Source organism: Trachurus japonicus, chromosome 7 (assembly GCF_045865225.1).
Source record: "Trachurus japonicus isolate A0001 chromosome 7, Traja_1.0".
Classification (NCBI taxonomy): domain Eukaryota; kingdom Metazoa; phylum Chordata; class Actinopteri; order Carangiformes; family Carangidae; genus Trachurus; species Trachurus japonicus.
The window spans coordinates 9050918-9062388 of NC_140913.1; the positions used below are offsets into that span (position 1 = coordinate 9050918).

Consider the following 11471-nt stretch of genomic DNA (forward strand, 5'->3'; position numbering starts at 1 on the left):
AATGGATCATCTGTTGTTAATGAATAAGCCTGACAGTCCACATGATGTGTTTGGACTGCCAGCTCAAAGCTGCTCTGAGAATAACCTAAGGTTAATCTGTGAGTTGCAACCAGAACCTTTTCCACCACCAGGCTGTGATGGAAGTTTTGTTGCTGATATGGGTTGCAAGTTGGTGTCAGTCATCCTCCCTGTGCAGTGCAGCATCTACCAGCTTCGACTACGCATCTGTATGCAGGTGGGCAGACCCGTGTTGGTGGTATATTATCAATGTGTATAAGCTAAGTTGGTACTTGCTCTTTATTTATTATCTAATTTACAATGTTGAGTCCCTCTTGGAGTACTATGAGTACTATTGAGTTTTCAAGATTAATTTGATATGTGAATATTTACTAAAACACCTACAGGCTATAGTTTGTGCTAGTAGGTTATGAAGAAAGGACAGTTAAAAGAAATCATAGTAAATCCAGTGAAGGGATGACAGTGTTGATCTGTCCAAATGTTATCAATAATTAGAGTGTCTTGAAATTGAGTACAGATGTCATGGTTAAATGGTAAATGGTCTGTATTTATATAGCGCTTTACTATACCTGAACGATACCCAAAGCGCTTTACAGTATATCATACATTGCATTCACCCATTCACACACACATTCACACACTTGTTAAATCCCAACAACTTTGACCACTGTATCTTTTCACCCAGTATTACACTTAAAAACGTTTGTGACAAATCTTGGCAACTTTCATACATTTCTATCAAATTTCTATCAAGGAATTTGCTACACAACCCCTTCATGGTGATTTGTAATGACTTCTTATTTAACAGCATCATGGGTACTTTGACAAAGGTGAGATTGTGTTTTTCTGTATTGTTACACTTCAACCACATATGTCATATAATATACTCGCTGCCTTCAGGCCCAGGAAGAAAAATGCCACCCAGATCCACTTGGAATTCTTGACCCAGAGAAATACACACTGCTGTACGCCAGGGGGGAGGAGTTGTACGAGGCCTACGATGACTGTCAGATTATCAGGACGCTGGACATCCCATGGTCCCATGACGACACTGGTCGCCTGCTGGCATACATGGTGGTAAAACCTGTGGTAGCGGTTGATTCAGAGGAGAAACAGAAACAGCTGCAGTGTCTGGCTTACTTGATCGGACACGATTTGGAAAAAGAAGCATCCGACAGACTCGGTGAGCTGATATTCACTCGCAGGAAACTGGCATCCCCGAGGAGACAAGAGTTAAAAAATCGGGATGATATGCTGTACGCCACAGAGCCTTGGATCACATGTGCCCCCTTTCCAACAGACCTGCATGACCATCTGAATAGAAAATTTCCCGTCACCTTTCATTACATGAGCAAGCTCAGCTTCAGCATACCCATCGATTTAAGCGTAACGCCAAATGTTCTTCTTCAGATCTTTAGAAACGTGTTGGTAGACCAGGGCTTCTGTCATGAAGACTGTGGTGATGTGGTGCTTAAAGTCACAGGAAGGGAGGAATTTTTATCTGGAGAGTACCCCCTCAGTGATTTCCTCTGGGTTCGACAGTGCTTGAAAACCAATCAGGAACTCCATCTCTCTGTAGTACCTGCATCACAGCTTCCCAAGGAGACTGTCAAGTTTGTGGATTGGCCTCTCGTTGATGGTTTCAGTGGCCAGTTCAGCTCCCATGATGATCTCTGCCTTGAAGGGAAGGATTTGGAAGACATTTTCATGATATCCTTGTGGGACTGCAACAGGAAACTCAGGGTCAAGTTGCTTGGCTTTGACATCCCCAGTCTTCCCAGCAAATGCCCTCTGTCCATATATGTCGAAGCCTCTATACTTCACGGCAACAAGGTTCTCTCCTCAGTGTCCTCCACCTGCAAGGCCTTCGCAGATGAAGTTCTGTGGAATGAGTGGCTGGATTTTGATGTCCTTCTCAGGGATATGCCTCGTGGAGCCAAGCTGCGTCTCACAATTAATTCAAGTGGTGGTGACGTCTCCCCAACGACCAAAGACTTAGCAGAGGGGAAGGTCCTCTACTTTGTAAATCTTCTCCTCATTGATCACAGGTCAGTTTTTTGTATCCAATACGACTGTTAGGTATTTGTCAAAACAATTGTAACACAAAAAGCTATTTTATATAATAAATATTTTCAAATTGTGTATGCTTCATCATCATTATGGCTCAGCTGTTGTTCATCTATGCAGGTCCATCCTTAGCCAGGGCCCCCACACTCTTCACATGTGGACCTACCCTGAACTGGAAGAAGAGGCCATCACCTACCAAGCAGACAAGCTGTCCTCTGCTACTAACCCAGACATAGCTGACTCCATGGCTATTAGCTTCTTCCTAGACCGCTACAGCTTTCCTGTAGTTCTCCCAAATAGCATTCATCTCCATGGATGTGCTGGCACTCCCCCATCCAGCCTCTCCCCAACAAAATCTCCTCTCTCCTCTAACGCACCTTCCTCATCATCCCCCTCACCTACGTCCACCTTGTCCAGCACAGATTCTTCCTTTCCACATGTGAATGCTCCTCAGGGCCTATCCGTGTCATCAACAGACACTGCAACTCTCAGAAGCCCATCTCCAGTCAATAGCAACAAAGAGGCTCACCTTAGACGGTTCTGTAGGGAGAGCATCAACTACGCCTCTCATCTTCCCTACTACTTACGCAATGTTGATTGGATGGACCGCAAAATGGTTGAGGATGTCCACTGGCTACTGGGAAACTGGGATCCAGAAGAACTGGACGTAACAGTGGCCCTGGAGCTGTTAAGCATGGACTGTGCAGATGAGGTAGTCAGGAGACTTGCAGTCCAGAGACTGGAAAGCTTGTCCAATGATGATGTGCTGAGGTATTTGCTGCAGCTGGTGCAGGTATGTGTGCCAAAACAGATACATACAAGTGTGCACTGTTTATGCACTGTTTAGACGAACTAATTAATTTAAAGCATCATATTAATGTGTTAATCAATAAATTATCAAAATATACTGGTTTATTCTTTAAACTAAGACATTATCTTCCACTTTCTGCTCTTCTTACTCTGTCTTCTTCTTCTTACTTGTATAGATCCCTTATTGAACCCCATTTCAACTACTGTAATATAATATGGTGTATTACTTTTCCTAGTCATCTCATCAAACTACATTCTTTACAAAAGAAAATCATTTGTGCATTGACATGGTCTGATTTCTCTGCTTCCTCTGGCCCCCTCTTCCACTCCCTTGATCTCCTGAGGCTTCCTGTTTCTAATATCTATCATAATGCCTGTATTATGTAGGCCTATCAGGTCATCAATCAATTAAATAATCGATTATGTGAGCTCATCCCAATCTCCCGTCCCCTGCACACTCACAACACCAGGAAGAAAAATCTCATATTGGGGAAAAAGCAGAAACTCAAAAGTTACAGCCTGTGTGTGGTCTGCAGGAGTCCGCAGATTTGGAATGAGCTGGATGGGTTCATTAAATATTCACAGTCCTTTTCTGCCTTCAAAAAAAATGTTAGAAAGAAACTCCTGTCCTCCTATGTATAATATAACTTCTGCCACAATCATGTATTATTTATAATATAACCTCTGCGAGAATCATGTATCTCGTATTATCATATACTATTTATAATGTAACCTCCGCCAGAATCATGTTTTGCCTAGAATCACGTATCTCGCCTTATAGAATCATGTATCTTGCCTTACTTAAGTAATTATAATATAACCATGTCAGAATCATGTACCTCTTGGGACAACGCTGTTATGAGTGTATGTGTACCTTTTGTGTGAGTGTGTGGGTGCTTGTGTGTGGAATAGGTCGATGACTGCATGTACCAATGGATGGCTAGTAAAGGTTGCGGGGTGATCTTGTGATTATGCGGGTGTGGGGGGATGTGGGAGGGTGGGGTGGGGGGCAGGTTGTGGGATAGAGAATGCTGTTGATTGCTTGGGTGCTCTATTTCTAAGCAGTTTCTGCTTCTTTGGGGTTCCCTTTCACGTACATCTGTCGGAGTACATGAATAAAAGATCTGAATCTGAATCTATGTGAAAGAAAGTACTGACCCCCTGGATGGATGGGATGGATGGATAGATGAATGGGATGGATGGATAGATGGATTGATGGGTGGATGAATGGGATGGATGGATAGATAGTCTCTATCTTCTCTATGTTGAGACAGAGCGTAAGGGGACACTGATCTTTTGCCTCCACTCAAACAGACCCTGAAAGTTGAACCTTACCATGACAGTTGCCTTGCTCGATACCTCATCCAAAGAGCTCTGCGGGTGAGTCATGCTGCCACACTGCATACAATGTTATATCAAACTAAGTTCAGTATATTGAGAATTTCAGTGGTTTATCATCACATCTGATGGTGGTAAAATCTGAACTGAGTGAACTCACTCTTTCACTGCAGAGCAAGCGAGTCGGCCACTTCTTCTTCTGGTACATCCGCAGTGAGGTGGCAGGGAGTCCGTACTTCTGCCAGCGCATGGCTGTGATTCTGGAGGCCTACCTGCTGGGCTGCGGCCAGGCCATGCTCGACAGTTTCACCCAGCAGGTCCAGGCTGTGGAGGCCCTGCACCAAGTGGCTATAATGATTAAGAACCTCTTCCCTGACAAGACTGACCTCACTTCTACAGGTGCGACACAATTTGGAAAAACATTCTTATGGATTGAATTTAGTTATACATTTGCTGAATGGTAGAAATCAAAATGAGTACGATGGGACCACACCAGATGCTACACTTATCAACATGCTGAAGTTTCTCTGCTGAAGAGTACTGTTTTGCTTGTTACTCTTGGGTCTCGGTTTTCATTTGATTGCAATCACACACCTGTTTTGTGCCAGTAGGCGAAAAACACACAGTCAGGAAAAATACACACTCACAATTTGTAAACTTTTCCAGGAATAAGCCGTCATGGCTGCTAATGAACACTGTGAAGCTGTTATTTTATTTTGTCTCTGCATGAAGATAAGAATACCCTCTGATTAACTTGGGGTGAAGATGATATGCGTGACTTTCCTTTAACCAGGCAGTGTTACATCTTTAATTATCCTGCTGCTTATTAGGACTTTTTTTTTTTAAACCATTTTTCATGTTGTCTTCTTTCCTTTCATTACAGTCATCTTTTCAGCAGATTTTGTACTTGACTTTGCATTGACACTTTTTAAAAATGTAGTTTGCCGCTATTCTTTTATTTTACTGTTTGTTCAATTCATCAGCAAATGTTCACGCTTTTTAGCGACTGGCAGGTCACAATCCTGGTAGTTACTTATCTCAGTGTTTCATCTAATAGTGTTTCATCTGATTATGTCCCTTCATTTTGATTTTGCGCTTGTTTCAGCTCCACTCAGGCTTCAAGAGCTTCTGAAAAGCTCCAATCTGCCAAAGGAATTCCTGTTGCCCTTTGACCCCCGTGTGAAAGTTGGAAGGATCCTGGTAAGCCACGGTAGTCATCTGTTTGTTTGCATGCAACTAGTGAGTGTGTTAGGATTGACTGAAAAATGTTACTCTTGTCTTTTTATCTTTTGTTTTTTTGTCTTTGATATCTTAAGCATGCCTTTTGGCCAGCACAACAAGCTGTAACAACATACTGAAATATAACCTCCAAGTTTATGTGTTTATTACGTGGATGTCAATTTACATATCCAACATATGCAGAGCTGTATCTATTTTTTTTATATATATATATTTTTTATGAGATTACAATTTGGCAGGGTGTGATGACATGGTGGTGGGGCTCCCCCTATGAAAGTGTGTACTTATTCAGCACCTGAATGACAACAGACAAGACCACACAACATATCATAATATGATCACTCAGAGATAAATTTAGATGAGGTACACTGTCTTTCTTTTTTAAGATGTGTTTTTCAGGCTTTTCCCTGTATTTCAAGTCTGTGGAGATACCAGGGTGCCCAGACATAATATTTGATATAATTTTATTGGAGGCAGGTCGTTATGTCCCTCAATTAGTTTTGTAGCAATGGTCATAGCGGTCAGTACAAGCAAAAAGAGGAGACCGCACACATTTTAAAGTTCAATTATCCACAACCCTGAGCTAAAGTTAATACATAGACGATCAAATATGCATATAATCCAAACAGTAGAATTCCCTCATGATAAGTGTAACATGAGAAGTGACTACAAAACAAAAAAACAAGATAGCAAATATCAAATATCAAGACCCGTCATCCCAACAAAAAAGCTCAAAAAGAGCTCACAAAAAGATCACATAAAAGGTCTGATGTTAAAGTCCTCGTTTAGAGGATAGCACATCTGTGCTCTGTGATCCTCGTTTTTAAAGGTCTAGTGGTTTTCCCAATGTAGGCGAACATTGAAGCATGTAGATGACATTTGTAGTTTTACAGGAATGCTCTTAATGGAATCTCTTTCCAGAGTGGGGGTGGTTAAAGGAGTGTGTTTTGTATGTGGAATTGCATTGTTGGCAGTTGCCACACCTGTAGTTACCAGGTTGGATTTGGGTGAGGAAATGTGAAGCGACGGATGGTGGTCGGTCTGCTCTCACCAATATGTTATGAAGGTTCGGAGGTCTTTTATGGATCATTCGAGGAGGGTCCTTGAAGCATCCCTTCAATGCTGGATCCGATTTGATGATTTTCTCGATTTCCCGCAGGTGAATATTGAATGCAACAATGTCTTAATCTCAGATTTTTTGTTTTTTATTTTGTTGAGGCATTCATTCTGGGAGGTCATACGCCAGAGATCCACTCCTCCTTGTATCCCCTCTGTCTGAAGCGGTCCTGTAGAATGGCCGACTGTTCATCCATATCATCGCTGCAAATCCGTCTAATACGGTTAAATTGGGAAATTGGGAGACTCTTTTTGAGAGGGGTAGGATGGTATGAGTCCCCATGAAGTAGTGAATTTTTATCTGTGCTTTTTCGATATAGGCTGGTTTTTAAAGTGTCCCCCTCCTTCGAAACCAGAATATCAAGAAAGTTCATTTTTTGAGCATCAAACTCCAAAGAAAAGTTCAAGTGTTCATTTTTGTCATTCATAAATTTGTGAAATTGTCTTAATTGTGTCTCTGTGCCAGTCCAAACGAAAAAAATGTCATCAAGATACCTTCTCCAATGAGATATGTGGTCCATGAAGGGGTTAATGTCTTTATTGGAGATCACCTCCTGTTCAAAGAGTCCAACATAGAGGGATGCAAAGCTTGGTGACATTTTGGATCCCATCGCTACCCCAGACACCTGGAGAAAAAAGTCAGCACCAAACGGGATGCTTCAAGGACCCTCCTCGAATGATCCATAAAAGACCTCCGAACCTTCATAACATATTGGTGAGAGCAGACCGACCACCATCCGTCGCTTCACATTTCCTCACCCAAATCCAACCTGGTAACTACAGGTGTGGCAACTGCCAACAATGCAATTCCACATACAAAACACACTCCTTTAACCACCCCCACTCTGGAAAGAGATTCCCCATTAAGAGCATCATCTCCTGTAAAACTACAAATGTCATCTACATGCTTCAATGTCCCTGTGGTCTCGCCTACATTGGGAAAACCACTAGACCTTTAAAAACGAGGATCACAGAGCACAGATGTGCTATCCGGAACCATGACCCGTCCAGTCCAGTTGCGGTTCACTTCACAGAAGCACGTCACAGCGTTGCCTCATTGAAGTATATTGGGATTGAATCAGTCAAACTCCCTCGCAGAGGTGGCAATGTTGACACTTTACTCCTTAAGAGAGAACTGTACTGGATATACACGTTAGACACCTTAACTCCCAAGGGTCTAAACGAGGACTTTAACATCAGACCTTTTATGTGATCTTTTTGTGAGCTCTTTTTGAGCTTTTTTGTTGGGGGCTTGATGAAGAAATTGAACATTGTGAAAGAGTCTGTGTAATATTCTAGTAATGTGTAATATTTTAGATGATTTTCCCCTGATGTATTCAGCATTAGGGTCGACTATGACGGGTCTTGATATTTGATATTTGCTATCTTGTTTTTTTGTTTTTTGTTATTTGCTATCTTCTAATGTTTATATTCCATCTTTTGTGTGATAGGTGGTTCCTGAGTTGTTCTGCGTATGATCATTGTAGTAGTCACTTCTCATGTTACACTTATCATGAGGGAATTCTACTGTTTGGATTATATGCATATTTGATCGTCTATGTATTAACTTTTCCATTTTTTGTGGTTGGATTGTCCCTATTCTAGCTCAGGGTTGTGGATAATTGAACTTTAAAATTTGTTAAATCTTTAAACAAGATCAAAAGGTTTAGAATATTAATAATGTGATAACCTTGTCCTAGATTTTGAAGATTAGCCATCCTATTACTAGAGGCGCCTCTAATTCATTAGATCTGTATGACGGCCAGTCGGCCTGATGGGTGTTGGTCTATTTAATTATGATGAAGTGTCTTTGACTGTTTGTATGCTTTGGTTTTGTACAAGATGGGTTTTGATGTATACATTCCCTTTACCATGTGACTGATGAAGAGCTATGAGCTCGAAACTACTATTGATCTTTTCCTGTCCACATTTTTTGAGGCCAGCACCTATTGAACTGGATGTGCGCGACCGTGTCTACTCTTTGTTCATAGCGGTCAGTACAAAACCTTATTACCGACAACTTCTCTCTCTTACTGTACATAGAGGAAGTGTTGAATCACCGGGATCAGAAGTGTGGTGTTAATCAGGAGGAAGAACTGTAGAGGGCGATTAGCTTTTCTGTACTGGCCTCATGCGACCTAAGACCTGGGTTGGGAAGCAACGTCCTTAGTAATTGTTTAACACTTAACAACCCAGTTCTCTGTGTATCCCTTTTTGTCCAGCTGGATAAATGCAAGGTGATGGCCTCTAAAAAGAAGCCACTGTGGCTGGAGTTCTGTCCCATGCCGTCACCCACCTCTGCTACTCCTGTCGGAGTAATCTTCAAACAAGGGGACGACCTCAGACAGGACATGTTGATCATTCAGGTCAGGGATTTTCTTTTCTCTGCCTCAGTCACTCCTCTTACCTATGAGCAATCCTACTACTTTTGTTTTTTTATGTTGATTAATGTATTAGTCTGTGTATCTTCCCGTATAGACACTGGTGGTGATGGATTCCATCTGGCAGGAGAAATCTCTGGACCTCAACCTTGTTCCATATGGCTGCATCTCCACAGGACACAACATAGGTATCCACAGCTCAAACTAATACTGTCACCAGGGGTTGAGAAATTCCCCTTCTCTAGTTACAGTTTTGTAATTTTTCATTTATGCTCAAGTTAAATTACCAAGTCAGAACTTGATCTCAGTTATCCCTATAGTTAGCACCAGATTTTGTATTTATTTTTCACAGGCTGATAAGTTATAATGAGTGAACTGAATCTCATGTGGAAAACTGCAGTGTGCTCATAATGAATTTAATGAAGTTCTTCTTCAACAGGTATGATTGAGATTGTGAGAGATGCAGTGACCATTGCCACAGTGCACAAGAAATACAGAGGAACAGCTGGATCCTTCAGAAATGATGCTCTGTTTGAGTGGCTCAAGTCAAAGTGTCCTCTCCAGGAAATCGTAAGTAATATGGAAAACAGATTTAAAGCCAGATTTTGGACCCAAACTACTTCTTCAACTTCAAAGGGCAATTAGTTTTGCAACAAGACAAAAAGAGAAAGAAACATAAGTAACGTATATTCCAATCCAATGGTATCTACCCGGCTATATCAGACTGTAAATTATGTAAAATGTAAAATGTTTAATGTAAAATGTAAAAAGCTCCATTTAGGTCTTCAGTTTGAAGAGGTCCTGGCTAAATGACAGGCAGAGTCACATCTGTGTGCAGCTGTTGATATTTGTTTCTTCTCTTAAAATGTATGTGTTATATAAAATATTATAAATAATTGTAGCTAGCTATCAGCTGAATCAGAGCGGTTTCCCAGTGATCTGCTATGCTCCTAAATATGTTGTTATGAATCTGATTTGACTGCAGCACTACAAGACTGTGGAGAGGTTTGTGAAGTCCTGTGCTGGTTACTGCGTGGCCACTTACATACTGGGAATAGGAGATCGACACAATGACAACATCATGATCACAGACCAAGGTAGATATGAGTAAAATACTGAGTTATGAGAAAGAGGTATTTATGATTTGCTGTGCAGAATTTTTTTTTTTTACTGTTGTCGTGTTTTCTCTGCTTCTTAGGGAACTTGTTTCACATCGACTTCGGACACATCCTGGGTAACAGGAAGAGTTTCCTTGGTGTGAGCAGGGAGCGCGTGCCATTTGTCCTCACACCTGACTTCCTGTATGTCATGGGCAGGGTCAAAGGTCGCAACAGCCTCTATTTACAGTGTTTCAGGGTAAGATCTGAATTGTGAATTGACCTGATTGTGTGTGTGTGTCTAAGCGTGACTGTGCTTGCGTTATTTCAAAATGTGCAACAGATGGTTTGGAATTTAACTGAATGTGTGCATGTGAATCACTATTTGGATTTGAAATGACAAAACATATGACAATGTTTTATTTCTTACATTTATTTATTTTTTGACCTTATGTCCTTATATTTTGCCCACGTCCTCCCTGCTCTCTGTCTTGTTTGCCCCACCTGTCCCTCGTAGGACACCTGCACCCAGGCGTACCTGTCCCTGCGCTCCCACTCTCGCCTGCTGGTCACTCTCTTCTCCCTCATGATGCTGACAGGCATCCCCGAGCTGAGTGCAGCAGAGGACATGCGTTACCTGCGGGCAGCGCTGCAGGACGATCAGGGGGAGGCAGAGGCCAAGGAGCATTTCCTCGCTCAAATCTCTGAGTGTGAGCGTCTGGGCTGGACTGTGCAGGCCAACTGGTGGATTCACATGATGGCAGGCATCAAGTAGAGTGTTTTTAGTTTACTGTGCTTCAGCTCAGCGGAAGGTGAAGTGGATCAATGTTTATATTGACTTGTAACACTTCTATTTTTCATGGTTTATTTTCATGTATTTCATGTCCTCCCTCACTCGCATGCACAGACTGGGCATCACATAACGCAAATTAAGATATTGATCAGATTGCTAAATGTAATGATTTTATGAACTTTTATGAATCATTCCTTCAACCAACTGAGTTGATTAGACAATAGGGGTTTAATAGGTGTTAGTGTGGTACCACTTTATAAAAACTACACACTATTAAGCATTAATTAAGCATGACTTCATCATTTATAAAGCATTAATTAAGCATAACGTCATCATTTATATAGCATTCTTCCTACATTGATACTAAGTAGTATGTAACTTAGAAGCACTGTCTCGATTATTATACATATCCAAAACATTGTAAGAGCATTGTAAGAGCATGTATACAGGTCCATAAATAAATATGTAAGTTAACATCATTAACTTTATTTATAATTCTTATGAACCACTGACATCTCCTGAATAACTTGTTTGTAATTGATTTAAGGTGACACACTTACAGGCAAAAACACAGTTTTTTCATGCACTCATCAATTTTGAGATTTTGGGCTA

At 41.3% G+C, this 11471-nt stretch overlaps 1 protein-coding gene across 1 annotated transcript; it reads left to right on the top strand.

The window, feature by feature from the left end:
* On the top strand, positions 1-11404 carry LOC146984182 (phosphatidylinositol 4,5-bisphosphate 3-kinase catalytic subunit gamma isoform). Its single transcript, XM_085781107.1, has 12 exons — positions 1-235; positions 919-2066; positions 2206-2878; positions 4210-4275; positions 4407-4632; positions 5339-5433; positions 8811-8954; positions 9067-9157; positions 9409-9539; positions 9955-10066; positions 10168-10325; positions 10584-11404. The coding sequence occupies exons 1-12, from the start codon at positions 2-4 to the stop codon at positions 10839-10841; spliced, it is 3336 nt and encodes a 1111-aa protein (XP_085637233.1). The 5' UTR covers position 1; the 3' UTR covers positions 10842-11404.
* Positions 11405-11471: the final 67 nt, after the last annotated feature.